General features: G+C 46.0%; 1 protein-coding gene across 2 annotated transcripts in view; it reads left to right on the top strand.

The window, feature by feature from the left end:
• Window positions 1-741: 741 nt before the first annotated feature.
• Window positions 742-24,440, top strand: part of ARHGAP26 (Rho GTPase activating protein 26) — a 316,741-nt gene continuing 293,042 nt past the window's right edge. For both annotated transcript variants that reach the window (XM_065408873.1, XM_065408872.1), the window contains exon 1: window positions 742-899. In XM_065408873.1, the coding sequence (XP_065264945.1) occupies window positions 746-899 (154 nt within the window). In that variant the 5' untranslated portion in view covers window positions 742-745. The remainder of the gene's footprint in view (window positions 900-24,440) is intronic.

Genomic DNA, 24,440 nt, shown 5'->3' with positions numbered 1-24,440 from the left:
GCAGGGGCATCCCTCCTCCCTCTCCCCTCCCTGCCCCCAGCAGTTCTTGCGCCGATTGGCTCCGGCTGGCGCAAGAGGAGGCCTCGCGTTCGAAAAAAAAAAGATACCCGGACGTTCCAATGGGAAGCGCGTTCGGAAAAATGATACACAACGTTCCAACGGGGAAGGGAAACGTCCCGATTGGTCCCGGATGCCATCAGGGCTAGCTGGCTGACCAGCAGCTGCTGCCGAGTGAGGCCGCTGGGCTCCTTGCTTCTCGCCCAGCTAGGGGAACTTTAGGTAGCAAGCAGTATTGAATGGGCTGGGAGACAGCAGCGGAGGCACCCTTGGGTTTGCAGCGTGTGTGGAAGTTCTCGCCATGAGCAATCCCCAGGCAGCAGCAATTGCTGCTACTGCAGCACGAGCCCCCTCCTCTTTGCTGCTCCTGTTCCCACCCCCTGGCATCTGAGGCGGATCCCAGTGCAAACCCTGAGCCTCATTAACTCCTCTGACCTGCTTATTATTTTTAATTAATTGATTCCCCTCCCTCCCTCTAAGGTGCCTGGAAATCTGTGACCAATTGCGAAGAGAGGGGTGCGACCCTGTGGATATAGTTTCGTTTTCTTTTCAAATAGACCGAGAACATATACTTGTGGTGTTGGGTTTTTTTTTTTTTTACACAATATATTTGGTTGCACTGGTGGGAATTCCTTCTTTGGTGAGTTTTTTTTCTAAAGGGTTTGTTGGAGGGGTGTGTAAGGAAACCATGGGACTACCTGCTTTGGAATTTAGTGACTGCTGCTTGGACAGCCCCCAGTTCCGAGAGAGGCTGAAATCTCATGAAGCTGAGCTGGACAAGACCAACAAATTCATCAAGGAACTGATCAAAGATGGGAAGTCGCTCATTGCAGCACTCAAGAGTAAGTGACGGCGACCCTGAAGGGCAGGGGAAGGAATGATGGTGGCATAAGCCTGACAAGGAATCCCGAATCGCATGTATCTGACCCAGTGCCACCCGGGATACCTGGATGGAATAACGGGGGGGGCACTGGCTGACGGATACAAGAATCTGGAAAGGGTATTGAAGGTAGAAGCAGGAAGCTGTGGGGAAAATAGGAGCGGAGTTAAGTGTTAATCTTGTATGATCGCTTTCATGCTAATGCCTTATTGTTTTTCAAGAGTTGTGTTATAGCTTAATTAGTAACAAATGTGTCTATTGGAAGTCTTGGTTGGGGTGTGGTGCACAGGGGTTGGGGGAAGATAAGGAACTCCGAATGAGAATGTCTTGGGGGTGTCTTCCAAAATGCAGTTCTGCAGGCCAGCTGCAAATGATCTGGCTTTCACCTTTCGATATGTAAATAAAGAATGGGTTGGTCTTTAATGACTTTCCCCTTCTCCTTCTGAAGGTCCTAGCATATTCCTACTGGGAAAGGCCACTGTGAAAGCAGCTTCTCAAAAAGGGGAGGGGTTATGGTTTTTGCAGGTGGGTTATTTGCCTAGTTATTTAAAAGGAAGCAGCACTCTACCTTTCCTTACAGCTTTAGCTGTTAGCAGAGCTGTCTCTTCTATTTGAAATTCTTTACTTAATTTCTTGTTAATAGAGTGGGAGAGGGGATGCCAGGACAGTTGAATAATCAGGAAAGTAAACACACAAACAATGATTACTGTCCTTTTTTTGGTTCTAAATTCCCTCCCTCAAGGAGAAAAAAATCCAACCCTTGTGGTGGTGGAATTGTATAGTCTACTCCTCACCTATAAAGTGCGTGTGTAATGTAGCTTCGAAATCCCCCTGACTCTACATCTTTAGGCTAAATGCCACTTGGTCATAGTTCTTAAATACTGGCAATGTTTAACTCATCTCAGTGTGGATGTTGTACCTTATCTGCAACATTGCTCCTCATGACTTTTGTACTTGAAGTGTGACTTACATATATGACTGCAGTAAAAGACCGTTCACTAGATACAGAGCTTCTCTAAAAGCTGATCATCATTTTGGTTGTCATTGTTTCTGACCTAAAATGAAAGAGCTGTACACTACTGTGTGTCCTTTTCCTGTTTTCTCCTAAAAAGTAGCTAATGGTGTTGCAACAAGCTGTTTTTAGTCTGAGGCCTGTTCTCCCATCAGTTCAGGAGGAATACATTTATGAGCAGTTCTTATTAATGGTAATGTAGGCATTCTTAGCAAAGGATTCAGAGTTCCATAGGGCATGTAAACACACAGGGAAACCTGTAATATACCTGTTTGAAAGGCTGAGTGATGAGTCTGTTGCCTGCCATAAGGAAAAGTGTTGGCATCTGCTTTTTAATTTTAAATCTGCATGAATATTACTTTTTAAAAATACATCTTGTTATATGGTGAAGTGTGGATTCAGTAATGAAATCCGTCTCTTGAAAGAGACTGGTAACAACACCTGCTGCCTTGCATTATGCAGTCAGCTGTTCATACACATGTTTTTGTACAATTACTGATTTATCTCAAACTTGACCTGTCCCAGCACGGAGACCCATTCCTCCCTCTGCCCCAAAGCAGTTTGTGGAAACTGAAGAGGTGATTTTTTGTAACAGGGATACAATTTGTTGTAAAATTAGGTTGTAGGTTAAGACTATTAACTTATCTCAGCATTTATTTTTTATTTTGTAAGTGGACAGAATCAATATGCGATCCTCAGTTTAACTTTCTCCAGCATTGAAAAAACAAGATGTCCCAGTTACAATATAAATATGGTAGGGATCATGTTTTACATATCCTAGCCCCCTACCCTGCTCATATCATATATATATCAAGCTTAGATTTGCTTGTGTAGTAGGGACCCAACGGGTGTAATTGTGTCATTGAATCATGTTACAGCCCGGATTAATATAGGTGTGACATGGTTAGATTTTTATGCACACAGGTAGGAGTAAATCATGTTAAATATGGTCTTGGAGGTGCTATATTCTTAACGTAATTTCCCCTATACAGGCTCCTTTTCACTGTAGAGAAGTCCTAAATTATGGATATTTCTTCTGGCTAATATCTCTCGTGCTCTGTCTTAGGAGCATATTTTCAAAGTATCTTGTAACCTAAATGTATTCCATTTTTTATTTATTTTTAAAATTTGATTTTTTTATAAACAAAGGGGGATGGGCGGGAGGTGAGAAACTAAACCTTTCTCATCCACCCTCATGGCTGTGGTTCCTGTAGAACAAATTCATTTGTGACAGCATCATGATGTTGCCATGTTCTCACATCTTGACACTACAGCATGGTATTTTGTATGCCCCAAGAGTTATTTGGGATTTCTAAAACACGGACGGGGTCGATCACACACTGAAAATCAGGACAGGGGACGTTCTTATCCAGGGCTCCTGCATACAGGTTTGTCATTGGAGGGTTCCTCATAAATGCTGAGTTGCAGCTGTTGGGTTTTATTTGTGCTCTTTCCCCCTCAGGTCAAATTCTGAGCCTACAGGTGTTTAGTTCCTTTACACTTGTAATCTCACCACAGAGGTTCTGTGTTTCAGGATTCCCCTTTGAACTTCTCTACACTTTGGGTGACTGACTGTCAAAGAATAATAAGCATTCACAAATTTGCCCATATGCAGACCTGAGACCTGATGCATTACAGCAGCATGTTTAATTTTGTGGCATCATAAGAGAGCCTTTTCCTGCTGAATATCAGCATGTTATTTGGGGGTAAACCATCTACAAGCATTGTGTTCTTGAAGCCAACATATCTCTTTCCACTACAATAGTGGAACATACATTTGAAATTTCTCTGGATTAATCGAAGTATAGTTCTAGTGAATTCCTTTTTAAGGAAAGACTGATCTGGGAATGCTTTCTCTCTTCTTGTTGGGATCAGGCTTTATGACAAATATTTTTATGCTACACTGAATTAATGTGACTTACATTTCTTTAGTGGCATCTGTATATGTGGGTTTCCCCAAGATGCTTCCCCTTCCCTTGTATGTTCTTAGCTATTAATTCTTGGAATCTGTGTCACTTTCCGTATGTCCAAGACAGCTAGGATGATTCCGGTCCAGCAGCGACAAGGATGAGTTACAACGTTGCCTGGTGATAAAGTTGCAAAGTCTTCCTATCTAAATTGTGGTGGAAGAAAGTGAATTGGTCTCTTTGATGGAAACAACGTGTTTTTGGTTTTTTTTCCCTCCTAGCTTCATTTCAATAAACATCTTGGATGAAATCCTGGCCCTGAATAAGATGGTGGCAAAAACTCCAAGTGACTTCAGTGGAAAAGTCGAGGGGAGTCTGCATTGATTTTGCTGGGCCTTGAATCAGGCCCATATGACTAACGGCTGTTAACAGCATCACACTAGCAGGCATATTGTGTGAGAGCGAATGGGTTAGAATGGACTGCATTGAATTTCTCTTGGCTTGTTACTGCAACAAGCTATTTTCTGACAGGGTAGACAACTGACTTCTCTGAGCAATCCTGTTCTGAACTTGCCTGAGTAATGATCAGCTTGATCTGTTACTGAAGTGAAAACTTTAGGAGTAATAGAACTATTGTGTTGTCCTTCTGACTAAAGTCAAGTGTGCTGTGTAATAACTGAAATGAACTCTATCGGGGGTGGGGGGCAGAAGGGGGAAAGGGTGTCACATACTGTATTTTCAGAGGGATGGATTGGGTACTTCAGTAAGTGTCTTTCTGTCTCTAATTGCTATGATGCAATCAGTGCTTACAGTACTCTGGTCTGTGGAATTTCTTTATTTCTTTGTGCTTGGTGTTCTAGGAAGGTAGATCTGCATTCTGATCTCTGTTACTCCTGTGCAAATCTGAAGTCATTTGCTTCTTCTGTATGTACCTGAGTAAGTGAGATCAGAATCTGGCCTGTAGAGAAATGCATTTTTTGCCCCAAGATGCTTGTAATCTAAATTACAATATGGACCATACTCTTCAGCCATACTATGTAGAGGGTATGAACATTGTTGTGGTGCAGTTCTTAAAATAGCTTAATGGACATTCAGTGAAAAGTTTTGGAAGAAATTATTTGTTCGGAGGAATTGAAAGTTAAGTAATCTCGTGTGAAAAGAGGGATATAAGGGATGTGAGAGCCAGTTAACACGCATACTGTCTTCCTCTTCTAAAAGCAGCTCATTCCGTGTGGGTATGTCTACAGTGCAAAGAAAAACCCACGGCACCGAGTCTGAGTGCCCAGGTCAATAGCACTGGAGATGTTCCAGCTTGGGCTGGAATCTGGGCTCTAATAGCTGGCAAGGGAGGAGGGTCTTGGACCCCAGGCTCCAACCTGGGAATGTCTGCACTGGTATTTTTTTTTAGCCCCGTGAGCCCGAGTCAAGTGACCTGGGCTCTGAGACTCTCTGCCACGGGTTTTTCTTTGCCGTGTAGATGTCCCTTGCATTTTCTTAAACAAACATATGAGTATAAAGCAGTGTAAACATGTAGCCCATGTGAACACACATCATATCTGTCTCTGACAATTTTAATTCTCTCTTTTCAGGAAATGGAGGTTCCAGCATTGGGATGGGTCTGTTATAGGGTGACCAGATGTCCCGACTTTATAGGGACAGTCCCGATTCTTGGGTCTCTTTGTTATATAGGCTCCTATTACCCCCCCAACCCCTGGCCCGATTTTTCACATTTGCTGTTTGGTCACCGTAGTCCGTTAACTTATAAAAAATAAACTCAACTATTAGCACTTATTAATTTCAATAGTTTTATTTACAGTTTTCTAGCGAATCTGCAAAAAAATGTTGGTTTGTCAATGTTACTGGTCTGGAGATTGCTAATATCCAGTAATGGTAAGTAACTTCCTAGAGATTCTATTTAGAACACTTTTGTATTGGCTTTTTAATAACAATGTCAAACTCTACTGCTTACATCAATGAGACTGCAGTGCACTTAAAGGCGATTTTGTGCCGTGTGTACAGAACCTAGAAGAATGGAGTCCTTGTCCATGATTAGAGCTTGTAGGCACTATAGAAAAACCAGTAATCGTGATATGACTTTCTATTCCTAATAGTCTAGGAGAGTTCAAGTCTGAGCACTTGCCCCTAAATTGTATTTTTATGTCTTTTAAAAGGTATATATCATTCAGAAAATGACCCTGTTTCTGTGGCCCTTTCTCACGAATAATTGCATTAAAGGTAGAATTAAGACTTCTTGCATGAGGAAGTGTCACAGAGTCAGACCTGTTAGTTGGAGAGTGCATGTGGATCCTGTTTGTCTTGAGAATGCTATGCAAAGTAACAACCCCTTTATATTAGGTGAATATTTTTGTATTGAAACATCAGTTTAGCTGAGGCAGTGACTGTTTTTCTCTGTACGGACCTTTTCAAGAATAGAATTTCAGGTTTATTTTTATTTTTATTTTTTAAATGGGTTGGGAACTTTTAAAAGGAAAAAGTCAAGAACAGAAGAAGATGGTGGTGTTCCTGGGGGAAACATCATCTCCTAGTGACAGAATATTGAGATGTCTGAATTCCCCAAAAGCACCTTCTGTAAAACACTTTCACTGGAATGCTTCCAAATACAGATGAGGGGTTCTGTGGTGCACTTGATTAGTGCACTAAACCTTTAGTCTCTTGAGGCAGGGTGATTCTGAATTGGGTCACAATTAAAAATGCATTTCACACAACCATGGTGCAGGACTAGACTAATCGGACCTATTGCAGCAGGCTCGTTCACAAAAAGTTTTTTAAAGGGTCGCAGCTCCAGAATGTGTATTTTCTTTCTTGCTTGTATTCTTCTCTGCCTGTCCCAAACATTGGCTGTCAAAATGGCTCAAAGTAAGTTAGATCCTGCTCTGTTTCACTGGTGTAAATCTGGAGTAAATCCATTGACTTCAGTGGAGTTACACTGGTGTGACAGAGAACAGAATGTGGCCCTTTAACTTCTTCCTCTGAACATCTCTTTGTTCTTCAATGTGGAAAGCCCAATGACTTCAGGAAGAACTGGTGCCCGGCACCTTGCAGGATTGGTCCCACTGAGACCACTCAGTTGTTTTGTCCACAACTCTTCACTAAATCATTGTGGAGGAATCCAGAGGTGTCTGGCAGAACCATTGGGGTGGCCTAGGGTAGAATTTGCCATTGTCTGTATTGAACTTGCCATAGTCTGTATTGATGTTAGTGTCTGACTGTCATAATCAACAAACTCACTCTTTTCTTTTCAAATAAAGTGAAGTAGGAGGATGATTAGGACCTAGCTGTTTTTTATATCTTAAGGTAGTAAATTTCCTTTTGGCTTGTTAAGCACTCAGTTGTAAGGTCTACAGACACGTCTCTGCATAGCATCAATCATGAGGTCTCCCCAAGCCTGCGTGGTAGCACATAATAGTCTAGTCTCCTGTGGGTCTCATTTCTGTTGTTGGGTTTAGTACAGTATGTTGTTGGTGGTGTTGGTGGCCAGTAATATACAGGAGGTCAGACTAGATGATCGAGTGGTTCCTTCTGGCCTTAAAACTCTCTGACTCTATGGTGGTTTTGTTTTTCCTTTCGTTACCTGCTGCTGCAATGAATGTGTGGTGAGCTGTGAAGCAAATTTGGATGAGAACGGCAACCAACCCGATCCATTTGGGAAAAATCTACTAAACTAGTAAAAGGAGTGGATGTGGGCTTTAAGTACAAGAGCTTTTAGTGCAAGTCTTGTAGTAAAACTAACTATTTAAATATCTGCTTGACAATATAGTCTTTACATTCTTTCTTTTGGCTGTTTCATATCTTCTTCACTTCATTTTAGACACAGGATGTGTGTGAAGGGTTGGCTCTTTTGATGGTGATAAATGACCAGGGTTGAGTATCTATGCAGTGTTTTGTTGTAGTCTCCTAATTTCCCCCTCCCCCCACACCCTCCAGGCAACTACTCCTCACCTGCAGTCCAATGAGATTAGAAGTGTGGGAGATTTTTGCCTGCATTGCTTGAACAGTTGTGACTGATCGGCCTGTATGACTGAAAAGGTTAAGCACCAAGTACAGAGCGGTATATTCCTTGCAAATTTATGTGACTTGTATATAGGCCACAAGGTAGCCCTTGGCAAGAACTATTTTCTACTCCAGGTTTACTCGGCAAGTCTCATTATACATCCAGCTGGTTAAAATCAGTAGTGTCAAGCACTGTGTCTGTCTATCTAATCAGGAAAGATGATTTCAATGGGTATAATTAAGTTTTCTCACTTGCCATAATCCAGATTTCAGAGTGGTAGCCATGTTAGTCCCTCGTTCTTTTTGCATAAATCCAGATTGTTTGTTTTTAAAGAAAAATATCTCTTATAGATTCTGTGATCAGCTTTCCTGGGGTTGCACTATTTTCACCATTTATTTTAAAGCACAGAAGGAGTTTTAGCATGGAATGCATGTGGCTTAAAAACAAAAAACTTAGCTTTTGTGGAAGACTAACCTCATTAAAAATCCTGCAGTGCTTGGGGCCCATTTCTGTAGTGAGGATTTTCTTCTATTTTGGCTTTCCTTTTTTAAGTAAGGGAGGATATGACTCTCTGTTTCCACTGTCTCCATTTATTTCTTCCTGATACTTTCAGTGGCCTGGTTTTCATCAAAATATGTCCCTCTCTGCGACACAATGCATAAATTATTCAGAAAGTCTTGCAAATGCTAAGATCTAAAGTGACGTTAATGATGAACTGCAAAGAGTGGAACCTGGGGTTCTTGTGGAGGTGATGCAGGTTAGCTGGCAAAGCTGTGTGGTGGTTGCAGGCACTGGGAATAGTTGATCTCCAACTCCCTTCTTCTCCCCCTTTGTACCTTCTCTGGCTGAGTCTGAAACATGGTGGCTGGATTAGGTAGGGTTACCATACGTCCGGTTTTTCCCCGGACATGTCCGGCTTTTTGGTAATCAAACCCCCGTCCGGGGGGAATTGCCAGAAAGCCGAACATGTCCGGGAAAAATACCGCCGGCCGGGCACTTCCCCTCCCGCGGCTGCTGTGCTCCTCCCCTGACTCTTCAGCTGTGTTTAAGAGCCGAGCTGCCCGAGCGCTACCGGCTTCGGGCAGCCCCCATGCCTCCGGACCCTGAGCCGCCGGCCGGGCACTTCCCCTCCCGGGCTTCGGGGGCGCAGGGTCCAGAGGCATGGGGGCTGCCCGAAGCTGGTAGCACTCGGGCAGCTCGGCTCTTGAACAGAGCCGAAGAGTCTGGGGAGGAGCACAGCAGCCGGAGCCCGGGAGGGGAAGTGCCCGGCCGGGGGCGCAGGGTCCGGAGGCATGGGGGCTGCCCGAAGCCCGAGCGCTACCGGCTTCACGGTTTGCCAGGCAGCCTCCAGACCCTGCGCCCCCGGCTGGGCGCTTCCCCTCCCGGGCTCCAGCTGCGCTGGGGAAGCGCCGGCCGGGGGCGCAGGGTCTGGGGGCTGCCCGGCAAACCGTGAAGCCAGTAGCGCTCGGGCAGCCCTTTTCGCGTGGCTGGGAGGGAGGAGGGGGAGTTAGGGCGGGGACTTTGGGGAAGGGGCGGGGAATGGGCGGAGTTGGGGTGGGGAAGGGGGTGGGAAAGGGGCGGGGCCAGGTCCCGTGGAGTGTCCTCTTTTTTTATTTTTTAAATATGGTAACCCTAGATTAGGAGGCTCAGGTCTTGGCCAGCATCTCTTCCCTTGAGCCTGCTATTCCCTTAAATGTTGGTGTTACAATCTTCCATGGGGGCGGGGGGCATAGGAAGTGTCTAATTTTGGCTCTAAGACAGTGGCTAATTTATTTTTTATTTTGGCGGAGGGGAAATTGCTGAATTTGTCAGGTTAGATCTAGTTCTCCAAGAAAAAGTGCAGAAACTTTGAGCAGATGTATCTGGGAAACACAACACTAGAAACAAGGAGATGTGGGTTTTAGTCCTAGCTCTGCCAGAGGCTTCTTGAGAGACCTTGGGCAGGTCAGATCATATCTGTCTGCCTCGGTTTTTCTCTGTAAATATGGGGCTAGAACCCAAAGGGGCTGAGGCTTGATTCACAAAGGTTTATAAAGCACTTTTTAAGACCGAAGGTGCTACAGAAGTAAGTGCACAATGTTTGAGCCCATATCTCCTGCCGTTGCAACACTAAGGTGAGGCAGGAGGAGTTGGGGGTGGGATGGGTGTTGGGGAATTACTCAGAACAGTTCTTTTTAATTTAATGTATTACACATGTTGGCTGCAGTAGGTAATAAACCAGAATCCTAACAGGTACTTGATCTTCGAACCATGTGGTTTGTGGCCTGCCTGCCACCTGTTCTGTGTGGGTTGCACAGCCTCTGCAGCTGGTCAAAGGTGCTGGATACTGCAGTGAGAGGGCCCATATAAGTACCATATAAATGTTTACCTGGGTGTATTTGAAAGGTGATGCCTAGCCACTCCCTGGCAGAGCAAATCCATAAAGGAAATGCTCTTCCTTGACCTAAAATGGGGGGGAAAAAAAGTACCTGGCAAGCAAAAAAACAAAACAGAAAACCTTGTGGGTGAAGTTGCTAAAGCACATCTCTTACAGCAAGAGGTGGAGGTCAGTAGTCAATAATAGAAGCTAATAACAAGGCAGTAGTTTCATTCTGATAGTGTTTCTTCTATGAAGTATAGTGGTAGCCATCTTGGTCCCAGGATGTTCAAGAGACAAGCTGAATCTCTCTCAAGTCCTTCTAAACAGTTGAGTCTTAAAAATCCAGTTACGTGGAGAGGTACCGAACAGCCACTGGGAACCCTCTGATCTTTTGGCTCCCAGCACCATGGAGAATATAAGGAAGTCTCGTCTTCTTTACCCCACGTATTTCAGGTCAAAAGGGGAAGAATGACTCAATGTGTGCCCACGTCTGCTCTAGGGCTGCATTTTTATTTAGTTGAGTGAAATTGCAGCAGATTCCCTTGGGTTAGCTGGGGATCTGTACCCAGTCACACCACTACCCTTTTTTAAGCAGGATAAAATTTTGGACAGCTCAGGCTTCTTGCCTGTTTACCTAAGGGCTAGGTGCAATGGCAGCATCCAAGAGACTCTTCTCATACTTCCGTTTTTGCTCCTTTCTGACTTAGCTGTGTGTGGTGTTCTGGCTCGCTGGATGCTCCCTGATCACTTGCACGCTGTGTCTAATGCTTTCATGTCCACATGCAGGTTTTTGCCTAATTTGGTAGACTACAGAAGTTGGGGGTTTACTCTTGCTGCGGTAGAGCTTACAGCCCAGTCTGGGTGTCCTTTTTCATAGTGCTGAGTGCGATCTCTAGGCCACCATGGTAGCCTGCTTCCTTGATCACTAGCACATTAAATGTCAGCAGGTAAATGCTGCTGCAGGGTATATAGTCTGTGTGTGTCCACAGACTGGTGAGTGACGCAATGGCTGTTTTGCATGCAGCATTGTTGTTTGCAGTTAGGCCGTTAGCAGGTGAACTGCTGTGAAATTTTAGTCTTCACCTCTGGGATTGGGCTTGAGTTCCATGCCTAGACTCATTTCATCTGGGGGCGGGAGTGTTTTGAGCAGAGTTCTTTGGAGACCGAGGCCTTGTCTATACTGCCACTTTACAGCACTGCAACTTTCTCGGTCAGGGGTGTGAAAAAATACCCCCCCCCTCCCCAAGCAAGTTTCAGCACTGTATAGTGGCAGTGCAGACAGTGCACTGGCGCTGGGAGCCGTGTTCCCAGTGCTGATAGCTACTCCTCTTGTGGGGGGGGGGGGGGGGGGGGGGGAGGGGAGTTTTACAGTGCTAGTGCTGCGACTACACAGCCATGTTAAAGTGCTGCCCTGGCAGTGCTAGTGAAGACATGCCCTGAGGTCCATGCCCTAAAGCATCGAGCATAAATCTACATAGTTGGGAACAACTCTGAACCTGTTTCTGTGGCCTAGAGTTAGCCTTGGAATTTTAACTCCTCCTGCCCTGCAGGGTGAATTCTAGTGAATAAAACTGAGTTCTGCCTTCCTGGAAGAAAGGTGAGTTTTAAGTTTCCCCTGCTTGAAAAGAGAAAATGAATCTACTTCCCTTCAGGAGAGGCTGAAAAGCAATATTAGAAAACAGCAGGAGGCTTGTTAATCTAGTGCAGTGCAAAGAGGATAGTAAATCGCTTCACCCGACTTACCTCTCTGTTTTGCCCATTGTGGGAGCTGTCCCATTTATTTTAACTTTTATCATCATCATTCCCTCTCTTAGTAGATCTAAACTGGGTTATTTCCCCCCCTTCCCATTTTCTACTGCTGAAAGAATAGTGGGGTGCTAGAGTACCTAGTCAGTCGCTGTTGGAGTTTTAGGCTGGGATTTTTCAAAGGTGCCTAAGGGAATTAGGTGCCCAAGACCCCTTCTCAGCATATGTGCAATATGCCTCAGGTGGCATGTGCCCAGGATTCATCACCAACTTTGGTCAGCTGCTTGGATCATTAGCTTCTCCGGCTTGGGCTGGGTACTGACGGGGAGTGTGATGTGAATGCTGATCCACGCCCGCCCCAAGACCCACTGAAACCTAATGGCTGTTGTGCACCTAACCCTCACACTCCTTGAAAATCCCAGACTTAAGCACCATGGGTAGCATTTTCAAAAGTTAGGTCACTGAGGTGCTTTTGGAAACTTAACCCCGTGTTGCCTAATCTTGCTCGGAGTGACTCTGAAATGTCAGTGCTGCTTGGAGCCTTGGCCATGCCAGAGCTCCTGTATTGTTCCCGCAGTGGAGCTGACCCAGTCGCAGTAGGCGCAATGTGGAATTTTAGTGGCAAAACTCCTAGTGTAGCCAAGGCCTCGTTCTCTCCTGTAACTGGCAAGCATGGATTCCAAGAATCAGACAGGCTATGGGGTGCTCACTGCATGGAAGGTGAGGATGTGCGGTATGGATTTTAACTAGACTGCAACTTGCATTAGTTAAATTGCTCCCAAGGTTCCCATTAGAGAACAGCCCAGTGCAGTCACTCGCACCCATTGATCATTTGCCAATTCTTGGGGGGCTTCCACCATAGGGGGAGCCTGTCATCGCACTAGGAGGGTCTCTGGGTGCCTCCACTCACCTGCTAACATTCCTTCCCCTTTCTGGGATTGAGGCAAGAGGGGACTTGACCGCCAGCCAGCACCGCCATCGAGTGCATTTCTCCCCAGGGGTTAGACACGATGCCCTCATCTTGTAAGGAGATGCCCTCGGGATGCCCACTATGTTATCTTTTTGGAACTGGAGCCTAACTCTCCAAGTTCTTGCACCGAGCACCTGCCAAAAGTTGTGACAACTAAACAGTCTCATTTAGGTGCAGACTGTGACCTCTGGGAGGGGGAGAGTTCCAGCCCTCTGGTTGCCTAAAACCCAGCCCCTAGGTTTTGCTGCGAGGAAGGTGGAAAAAACCAACCAACCAACCATGGCTGATCTGATGGTATGGGTTGACTGCTGGAAACTAGCAAACAGGAAGTGGTTCTGAGCTCATGGGTCCAAATCTCATGCCAAATCCTGAGAGACCGCAAGCCTACCCTGGAAGTCCTGTTGGGCTGGAAATCTCCCAGGACCTGTCCTGTCCTTTTGCTTTCTCCCATCGTGGGAGCCACCAAAGCACATCCCTTGCTGGGCTCGGGGCCCTCAACTCAGGACCGTGTGAAGACAAGCACTTGAATCTCTTTGATGCCGCAATGGCTCCTGGCTGCAGGGAAACGTTATCTTCTATTTCCTATTTGTTTGGGTTGAAACCAATACAGGATATGTTGCTGCTTACACTGAATCTTAGCTGTTACCCCCTCACCCAAAGGGAAATGCAAGGGGTTTCCAAAGAGATAAAAAGGTGCCTGCCAATATGGTTATTTAGCTGGTCCTGCTGAAGCTTGTTCTTGCTGGGAAATCAGGTCACAATAATGTTGCTTGGCTTGTCCATACTTCCTTCTCCTTCACTAGGAATTTGTAGGAAACCATACCTTGAGTCCATGCTGGTGCTGAACCGGAGTACAGATCCTTTGTTTCCATTTGTCTTGCTCTTGTTATGGGTCTGGGAGCAGGCATGTACCCTCTGAATAAGATCTGTGATATTGGCATGCCTCGTCCTCCCTCTTGTCTGCAACTTCTGGGGCAATAGTGCTGATCACTCTCCAAACAGGCTTCACTAGAGGTCTGTCTAAAGAAATCCAGTTGCCTTCCAATCTTTAAACAGAGTGCATGCTTTTAATTAGTCTTCTGGCAGGGCACTCTGCTTGAGCGCTTGTAAACTTTGGGCTAGCGTGGAACAGACACTCTTTAGCTGAAATCCCCACGGGTATGTGGAGTTGCCCGGCGGCAGCCTGTAGGCCTGACCCTGTTGCATGCAAACACGTGCAATTAATTGAAATCAGGACAGCAGCTGTTCTTGCACCCATCTGTGCCAATATGAGGTGTGATACTTCTCTCTAGCAGCCTAGAACTGTGGAGACTGAGATTCTCTCATGGGAGAATGAACCCCTGTTTTGACCACTACTTTGCCTTGTATGTGTCTCTTTTTCTTTTTCAGGAAGCAGGTGTGTTGGGTGTTCATGGATTATCTTCATTCTGCCTGCCCTGTTCGTAACATTCTTGTGGTCCCTTGCCCTGGAGGAGGAGCAGGAGCTCTGGAGAGTTGGCACTGTTGTAGCAGGAGAGGTGTGATCGTTCATATGAAGGGCGTCTGTTTTTATATTTCACTCGATAGAGAAGAAAACTATGCCAAGAATGGGCCATAATGAGATGAGAGAAGAGAGCAGCTAGCCTGACCTGCTCAAATGTGCTGTGCAGGACTCCCTCCGGGTTCATCATCCCCAACGGGGCCTGGAAACCTGTACAGAGTCTCTTCTGTAAACTGAACGCAGGATGTTAGGCTCCTGAAGTTCCTGGCTCTGGTGATTAGAAACCAGCTGATTGGGCTCTTGAGAGCAGTGAATATTTTAAATGATCTTTTAGGCAGGCATCTTACGATTTTCTCCCTCCTGCCTTCTCCCTATTTTTGGTCTGCTCCTCACTTCCTGACCAGTTCTTTACCGCTACAGGAGTTAACCAGCCTTCTTCCCCTGCCTAAACTTGGGCTGTTCTCTCTTTTCCCCCCCCTCCTCCCCCCCACTGCTCCAGTTGCAGTGCAGTTGGTTTTTGTATGCCACCCAAATAGCAGCTGATCCTTCTAGTGTGAGTGACCTCCCAAGGTGATAAGTGGGCAGGCATATCTGAACAGAAGACTGCTTATCTGCTGCTTCAAGCAGAGACATGACTCTACACCTGAAACAAATCCACCTTCATAGCTGTGCTCAGAAGAGGTGAAACCTGTCGTTTTGCGAATCTTTTGCTAATGCTTACTAAAATGTGGAGTGCTTGACTTATGTTACATTCTTTTCTCTCCCATTCCACCCCCCTCAGATCAGATATCACAAGATTGAGGTTCAGTTTTAAATTGCTCCTCTCCCACCACCACCACCACAGCTAAGCTTTTATCCAATCAAAGATGTCCATGACTTTAAAAATAAAATAAAATAAATCACCTGCAGGGTTGCAGCATTAATCGCAGCTAGTGCATGAAAATCCAAGTGCAACTGGCTAGAAATTAAAGTGAAATTTGCTGGTCTCTTTCCATTGTTCAAGTTGGGTAATTTTTCTAAAGATGTAATAATCAGTTATTAGTCAAGTAATAAGAAAATTTCTCAATGTATAACTTTCAACTGGACAAGTCTCTAGGAATATGGTTTCTTTATTACTATTTAGTATAGTATAGTGTAAAATGAAATGTGATGATCTTTGTTTTTTGTCGTCCCTCTTCCCTCCTCTCACCCCCGATTTCTTTTTGTATTCTCCTGCCTCCAAGAAATCAGATATAGCGTTGCCTTACTGATCACCCTATAAGAGGCAATGATTATTTAACTGACAAAATTAATTCTTTTGAGAGTTTGTATGTAGTATTTCCCTTCCTTCCCCTTAATTGGTGGTATTACGCCTTTTTTAAGTATTCCGTTGTAAGTGGTTTGGTTAAGGGCAGGACTACGTTTAATACATTGCAGTGGTACCTCTGTAGCGCTTCACTGAAGATGCTGTTAGGTCAACACGAAAGCTTCTCCCGTTGGCGTAGTTAATCTCCTCTGCGAGAGGAAGTAGCTATATCAATGGGAGAAGCTTGCCTGTCTACGCCGGGGGCTAGGTTGGTATAACTGCGTCGCTCAGGAGGGTGGATTTTTCACACCTCTGAACAACGTAGTTATACCGACGTAAGTTTATAGTGTAGACTTGGCCTAAGTCAGGAAGGGAAGTGAGAACAGGTAGTTAGTGTTTTGACACTGACCAAGGCTTTCCTTCCTGTTTGTTGGGGTCCTGTGGGGAATGATAACACTGTTGTTGTTTTTCTTGCCCAGGAATGACACTTATCTTACCTTACCTGAAGAAGAGCTCTGTATGGCTTGAAAACTTCTCTCTCACCAGCAGAAGTTGGTCCAATAAAAGATACTACCTCACCTGCCTTGTTTCTCTCACTTATCTATCACAAATTCTTTTTATCTAAAACCCCTTTCAATTAACCTAGCTTGAAGCAGGGTTCTCTTACTGAATCTGAGGTAACTGAGGTCCAGCCAAGAGGAGTCTTTGATTAAGGGAGTTTGCTGCTGAATGTCTTTTCAGGGCTAGTTTATAGAGTTGCACATAATCTCTGATTGTGCTGAGTAGCCCACTGTCCACACACTGCTACCAGCAACCAACCCCCCAAACTAAGCAGGTTTTCGGTCTGGGCATCTCACCATCACCTTTGCAGCAGGTGGAGGTGAGCATGGAAAATTCTGTGGAAATGTCTCTTAAACCCCCAGAGCTCCAGATGTAGTGGTGTCTGGGCAATACACCAGCGAGCCACGGATTGATGAAGGACTGAGCATTTTGTGAAACTAGCTGCTGAATGTTTGTTTACAGTCTGAGCCTGACTCAGAGAAATTATAGATTCATAGATTCTAGGACTGGAAGGGACCTCGAGAGGTCATCGAGTCCAGTCCCCTGCCCGCATGGCAGGACCAAATACTGTCTAGACCATCCCTGATAGACATTTATCTAACCTACTCTTAAATATCTCCAGAGATGGAGATTCCACAACCTCCCTAGGCAATTTATTCCAGTGTTTAACCACCCTGACAGTTAGGAACTTTTTCCTAATGTCCAACCTAGACCTCCCTTGCTGCAGTTTAAGCCCATTGCTTCTTGCTCTATCCTTAGAGGCTAAGGTGAACAAGTTTTCTCCCTCCTCCTTATGACACCCTTTTAGATACCTGAAAACTGCTATCATGTCCCCTCTCAGTCTTCTCTTTTCCAAACTAAACAAACCCAATTCTTTCAGTCTTCCTTCATAGGTCATGTTCTCAAGACCTTTAATCATTCTTGTTGCTCTTCTCTGGACCCTTTCCAATTTCTCCACATCTTTCTTGAAATGCGGTGCCCACAACTGGACACAATACTCCAGCTGAGGCCTAACCAGAGCAGAGTAGAGCGGAAGAATGACTTCTCGTGTCTTGCTCATAACACACCTGTTAATACATCCCAGAATCATGTTTGCTTTTTTGGCAACAGCATCACACTGTTGACTCATATTTAGCTTGTGGTCCACTATAACCCCTAGATCCCTTTCTGCCGTACTCCTTCCTAGACAGTCTCTTCCCATTCTGTATGTGTGAAACTGATTTTTTCTTCCTAAGTGGAGCACTTTGCATTTGTCTTTGTTAAACTTCATCCTGTTTAACTCAGACCATTTCTCCAATTTGTCCAGATCATTTTGAATTATGACCCTGTCCTCCAAAGCAGTTGCAATCCCTCCCAGTTTGGTATCATCCGCAAACTTAATAAGCGTACTTTCTATGCCAATATCTAAGTCGTTAATGAAGATATTGAACAGAGCCGGTCCCAAAACAGACCCCTGCGGAACCCCACTCGTTATGCCTTTCCAGCAGGATTGGGAACCATTAATAACAACTCTCTGAGTACGGTTATCCAGCCAGTTATGCACCCACCTTATAGTAGCCCCATCTAAATTGTATTTGCCTAGTTTATCGATAAGAATATCATGCGAGACCGTATCAAATGCCTTACTAAAGTCTAGGTATACCACATCCACAGCTTCTCCCTTATCCACAAGACTCGTTATCCTATCGAAGAAAGCTATCAGATTGGTTTGACATGATTTGTTCTTTACAAATCCATGCTGGCTGTTCCCTATCACCTTACCACCTTCCAAGTGTTTGCAGATGATTTCCTTAATTACTTGCTCCATTATCTTCCCTGGCACAGAAGTTAAACTAACTGGTCTGTAGTTTCCTGGGTTGTTTTTATTTCCCTTTTTATAGATGGGCACTATATTTGCCCTTTTCCAGTCTTCTGGAATCTCTCCCGTCTCCCATGATTTTCCAAAGAAAATTACTGACCTTCCTTCTTCCTGGAATTTGAGAAGGCACCCGGGCTCTGGGGAGTAGTGAAGGAGTTGAACAGGGCAGGTAAAAAATGGCAGTTTTAAAATCACAAGTGCTTTCTGGTAAAAATCGAATGGTGAAATATATTCCAGGCTGTCATGTACCCATGTCTCTGCCAGGCTCTAGCAAGTGACACTGGTACAGCCTGCCTGATTTCAGGGCAGGAGATGGAAAGAAGCAAAGCATAAAATGTAAACTAATGGAAAACCTCAAGTACTTTAGAGGGAGGGGTTAAAATAATATCTGTTCAGCTGCAAAGCCCCCTTTGTCCTAAGAAACACTTTTGTTTCTCTAGAGCTAGGAGCATCCCGGTCTTATGAGAGACTCTAACATGGCACTCCTGAAGTGCAGGACAGTATTATTAATAGCATGCCTGTCCGCTAAGGATTTACAAACACTGAAGGGGGACCAGCAATGTTAAAATCACACTTCAGAGTAAAACTTGTTTGCCGCCTATTGAAGGTGTTGCCTAAGAGTCCTGTAACTGGAAGTGGTGATAGAGAGAAACATATCCAAGCCCCTCCCTCTCACTTACATTCTTCTACGTTTGACTGCATTTGCAGAGAGCCAGTTTTGCTGTATAACCCACTAATTACTCAACAGCTTCTTCTGTTGTGAGCTGTTCATACCACAATATATAAAACCACAAATGTTGGCTTGGGGCGTGGGTGGGCGGGCAGATCTGAAAAGACTTTAAAGATTTTTTTAAAAAACTGACTAACTTTCAAATTGTCTCTTCCTTCTAACCTCTCCGTGAGGGAGGTAAGCACTATAACCTCTTCACAGAAGAAGAAACAAGCACAGATTAAGGATCTGACTTTCAAATCACTGCCTCTGTTCTTTCAGGAGCAAACATTGGTGGTTAGATGTCTGTACTCCTGACTAGAAGATGTGCTACTGCCACTCGATGTGAGATGAGGGAAGAGAGAGTGTGGTGTGCTTTCCAAAGGGTGAAGAATCCTGTGTTCCATGCTGGGTTACCATGGCCACCTGAATTTGATTCTGTACTTGCAGCACCAAGAAACAATGTCTGGATGCATCAATTGAACACAGTGTTTGTAGGCTGTTAGCAGTGATAGGATAATAATGTTACAAAGATGACTCGGGATGCTTTCAATGCAGAACAGATCTTATGTCTTCAGAGTACACTGAACTAGAGAATTATGATCTCAGGACGGAATAGCTGGGAAAACTGGTCTGCTGTTGAGGCCTAAACTCAGTGTATGTGCATGTCCATGTTATCTGTTTAGTGTGTATATGTGTAATGTGGCCCTGGTATCTTACTAAGTTTTTGATAATCTTTATTCCTTCTGGCCCTTGGAAGTCTGAAGGAACTGAGTTGAGCAGCCTAAGGCAGGGTGTGAAAGGGTGTTTACCTACAGAGGGGGTGAGAGGCCAATTGGTACACCTGGTTGCAGTTGGAGTGTGGGCCAAGCCCAATTAAAGATGAATCCGAGCTGTGGGCGGTACTGGGTGGTTTCTGTTACACCCTGACCCTGATGGAAGATGGCAGAGGTGGGCCCCAGAGAAAACCAATCTATAGGCAGAAGGCCTGTAGGTAGACTGGAGTTAAGGACCCAGAGAGGGGGCAAGATTCCAGGGAGGTATCAGCATTCTGAAGAAGGATGGAGAGCTGGGGAGGACTGTTATCTCTCCCCCACCCCTGCCTCCTGTATGAGGGACATTTGCTTGCGCTTACCTGGCTGTCAGCTCTCTGACACCACCAGCCTGTTAGCCATCCAAGTACTATCCTCTCGGCTATGCCAGCCTGTACTTTGCCATGCAGGTTAACAATAAGTGCATCTGAGTCCTGGAGTCCCTTTGAAGCATTCCTCTTTAGTGTCCAGCTTCTTCTCCACTGAAGATTCACAGAAATACAGGTTCTGTGGTCCCCAAGGGAACAGTGTAAGGGTACGTCTATACTTACTTCCTGGTCCGGATGTAAGCGATCGATCTTCTGGGATCGATTTATCGCGTCTTGTCTAGACACGATAAATCGATCCCGGAAGTGCTCGCCGTCGACGCCGGTACTCCAGCTCAGCGAGAGGAGTACGCGGCATCGACGGGGGAGCCTGCCTGCCGCGTCTGGACCCGCGGTAAGTTCGGACTAAGGTACTTCGAATTCAGCTACGTTATTAACGTAGCTGAATTTGCGTACCTTAGTCCGAAGTGGGGGGTTAGTGTGGACCAGGCCTTAAATAACAGGTTATATAATATAACTCAGGATCAGTTTCTGGCTTAATACCATAGCACTGAGATAGATAATAAACTAACTGTTTTCACTATAAATCAAAGATTCAAGAGATCATGGAAGCAAAAGGTGTGTTTTATTTATATTTAAAAAAAAAAAAAAACCAAAATCATAACACACTTCCTAGAGACTAAACTTAAGAGGCTAATCTCCTACCTAAAGAAGTTTCTTATAATTGGATTTCAGATACCCACTCAGGCAGGGAATTCTTTGGGCCATCTACACTGATATACTGGATTTCCTTTTATTTATTTTCAGTTTACCTGCTAAGTCAATTAAGTTCAGTTATATTTAGAGCAAATTTGGGGCTTATGAAGGATTTCTAGCTTTTCATCATTGTGAATAAAATCTGGAATGGCTGCTGAAATCTCTTTAACAGCTTGAAAGGAACCCTCAGGCTATATAAATAATATTGTATACGTTCAGACCATTTTGTAGGCTTCAACCAACTAAGCCTCAAACCCTTAAGTCCCCTAGGAGGTAGGTGAGTATTCTCATTTTACAGAAGTGGAAACGGAAACAGAATGCTGAAGTGACTTTCTCAAGGCCAATCAGTGGCAGAGCCACAATTAGAATTTGGGACCTCCTGACTCCCAACTTTCTGGTTGCGCCTTCATACCACACATATTGACATATTCCAAATTGAGTTGAAGGTGATTGTAATTTTCTACATTCTGTTGGCTGGTCCTGGATTTTTTGTGTCACTTCTCTTTTGCCTTTGATTTAGAACAAGGATATTGTTTCAAAAACTGATGGCTGGCTTAGCATCCTGCTGCTTCTGAAAGAAAGGGAGATGGGGAAAGTAGAAAGAGACCTTCTCTCTCCATTTCAGCATCTGCAGTGCAAATGCCATATTTCAAAACCCACCACAGTCTTTCTACCAGTTCTTTTAAAGGAAACCCCTGGGGATCGCGCCATTTCAGTTTCTGAAGATCTTTAATTGACAATGAAAATGAGGCAGTAGTGGGGTATTGCAAATCCTTCCTGCACTGTTGGCTAACCACAATAACAGTTCAAGATGTAAAACACATTGTTTCTGGCTTTCTTTGTTTCTAAGATGAGTTGCCTTCAGTCTCTGTTAGTGAGCTTCCTCTTTGCACTCTACTGATCTGGTGGGGAAATGATGTTGTAATTTTCCTCTGTCTCAAATCTGATGACCATCAGTGCCAGGAATGTTTTTCTTTTCCTCTTCCTTTTTGGAAGGCTCTAGGGCAGATTCAGTGCAGAGATTATTCCACAGCTAGGGGGATGTATATGATAATAGCTAACAGAGATTCCACAGCTAGACAGTCCTGCCACTGACCCAACAGCAGCAACCATGGAGTGGATTTCTTCCTTCACATGACTCTGTTGTTTACACCATTGCTTATTTTATTCTCTTCTTTTGGAAGTGCAAGCTTTGTTACACAAGCATAGAATACAAAGGTTGCAGCACATGCTGAGAGTCTTTCAAGAAGGTGCTTGTTCCACTGTCTTTGTGGAGTACCCATGGAGGTGAAGCTGCAGTTGGCATGTCTTTGAAGATCAGGGTGACCATGGAAATAACTCGTATAACGGGGATGAGACGCTCTGCCTGGATAAATACCCACATGCGCCATGTTTCTACTATTCCTGTTGGAGATGCTCTCTTTATCTACTCTAGTATAATCATTTAGGCAGGAGCCTGAGGGAGTTAGATGCCCAGCTTCCATAGGTAATTCCTTTCCTACATAATTCTCTTTCTACCATTCCATGTGAACTGTTTTCCCCCCTTCTCTGGTGTGCTCAGGTAGCCATCCAGGAAGTAAGACTAGATATACACTCCCCAAAAGCTTCCCCACTCCCTCTGGGGCAGCCATGGAACCTCGCTACATGCCACGTCCAGTGCTGGGAATTCTTTGCTATTGCAGGTCCGGATCTGTGTTTACTGAAATGCCAGACACGCTATTAATAAAGCAAAAAACTTAGCTTGGATTTAAACTGGGATGAATTTTTTTAGTTAAGTGCAAAATTCTGTAATGTGTTGTTTCCAACCTGCATCTCAATTCCTGCATTCACGCCAACATTTCACTGTACAGAGAGAGCCAGATCTAGCCTTGGGCCTCTCATTAAAGCCAGTAGGGAACAACTTACCTCGTGTTTGTAGAAGGATCTGTGAAGCATTGGAAGTTCATTTTAGTCATTGCACCTTTAAATTATTATAGGGGGAGCCTATTAACAGAACTTGGTAGTTATTTTGTCTGTAGGAAGCTCTCCACCCGCCTCCACTCTGGTCCTTGTGTTCCATTCATCTCCTCCATCCTTCCACAATCTAATCTGTGGCAGTGTGCGCTCTGGATAAGTGCAGATGGGTTTAACCCTGCATGGGAGCCACATGGATTGGGAAGAAAGATCCCTGATGTTGGGGATAGTGGTGTGGCTTGGATATTTTAATGGTTCTTGGCCTATACTTCACTCTTTCCTTTGAGGAGTCAGAGAGACGCTAAATATTTGTAATGAACTGGCGTCTGTGTACACTGCTGCCCTCTATTGAATGAAATTTGAATTCCCCACTTATGACATAGGCCCCAGACTGCTCACAAGTTCTTCCCAAGCTCAAGTGGTGTACTTATGGAGCAGTGCCGTAACAAGGGCGAGGCGAGTGAGGCACTTGCCTCGGGCGCGCAAAGCTGAGGGGCGCAGAAAAAGACAAATTAAGTTTTTTAATTATTATTTTATGAAAAATTATAATCACATAATATGCGCATTGTGTCATGACAAATGTACAATGTAAATGGAAAATAAATAGAATACACCCTACAGTAATTACAAAGCATTGGTTCTCAAACTGGGGGTCGCGACCTGGTTATGTGGGGGGTAGCGAGCCCCGACCCTGGCGCGCGGCTGCAAGTTGCGAGCCCCGACCGCGACGCATGGCTGCGAGCCCCGACCCTTGTGTGGAGCTGAGGGCTACAAGCCCCAACCCAGGTGTGCGGCTGCGAGCCCCGACCCCGACCCCTGTGTGGAGCTGCGGGGCTACGAGCCCCTACCGCTGCGCCGGGCTGTGAGCTCTGACCCCGACAGGGACGCGTGGCTGCGAGCCCCGACCCCGACCCCTGCGCCGGGCTGCGAGCCCCAACCCCGACCCCTGCGTGGGGCTGTGAGCCCCGACCCCAACCCTAGTGCGCGGCTGCGAGCCCTGACCCCGACCCTAGTTCGCGGCTGTGAGCCCCGACCCCGGGCTGTGAGCCCTGACCCCAACCCCAGTGTGTGGCTGCAAGCCCCGGCCCTGACCCCGACCCCTGCACGCAGCTGAGAGCCACGACCCCTGCGCCGGGCTGTGAGCCCCGACCCCAACCCCGACCCCGGGCTATGAGCCCCGACCCCAGCGTGCGGCTGCGAGGTGAGCCCTGACCCCTGCGCGCGGCTGCGAGCCCCGACCCCTGCGCCGGGCTGTGAGCCCCGATCCCGGGCTGTGAGCCCTGACCCCAACCCCTGCGTCGGGCTGTGAGCCCCGACCCCGGGCTGTGAGCCCTGACCCCGACCCCTGCACCGGGTTGTGAGCCCCAACCCCGACCCCAGTGTGCAGCTGCGAGCCCTGACCCTAACCCCAGCGTGCGGCTGCGAGGTGAGCCCCGACCCCTGCGCCGGGCTGTGAGCCCCGACCCCGGGCTGTGAGCCCCGACCAAAACCCCTGCGCCGGGCTGTGAGCCCTGACCCTGACCTCTGCGCCGGGCTGTGAGCCCCGACCCCGGGCTGTGAGCCCCGACCCTGACCCCAGCGTGCGGCTGCGAGGCGAGCCCCGACCCCGCGCCGGGCTGTGAGCCCCAACCCCGACCCCTGTGCGCGGCTGCGAGTCCCGATCCCGACCCCAGTGTGCAACTGCGAGCCCCGACCCCTGCGCCGGGCTGCGAGCCCCGACCCCGACCCCCACAGTTCATGATGCACTATGATGCACA

This window comes from Emys orbicularis, chromosome 8 (assembly GCF_028017835.1).
Source record: "Emys orbicularis isolate rEmyOrb1 chromosome 8, rEmyOrb1.hap1, whole genome shotgun sequence".
Lineage (NCBI taxonomy): Eukaryota > Metazoa > Chordata > Testudines > Emydidae > Emys > Emys orbicularis.
This window is presented reverse-complemented; position numbering and strand designations above follow the sequence as displayed.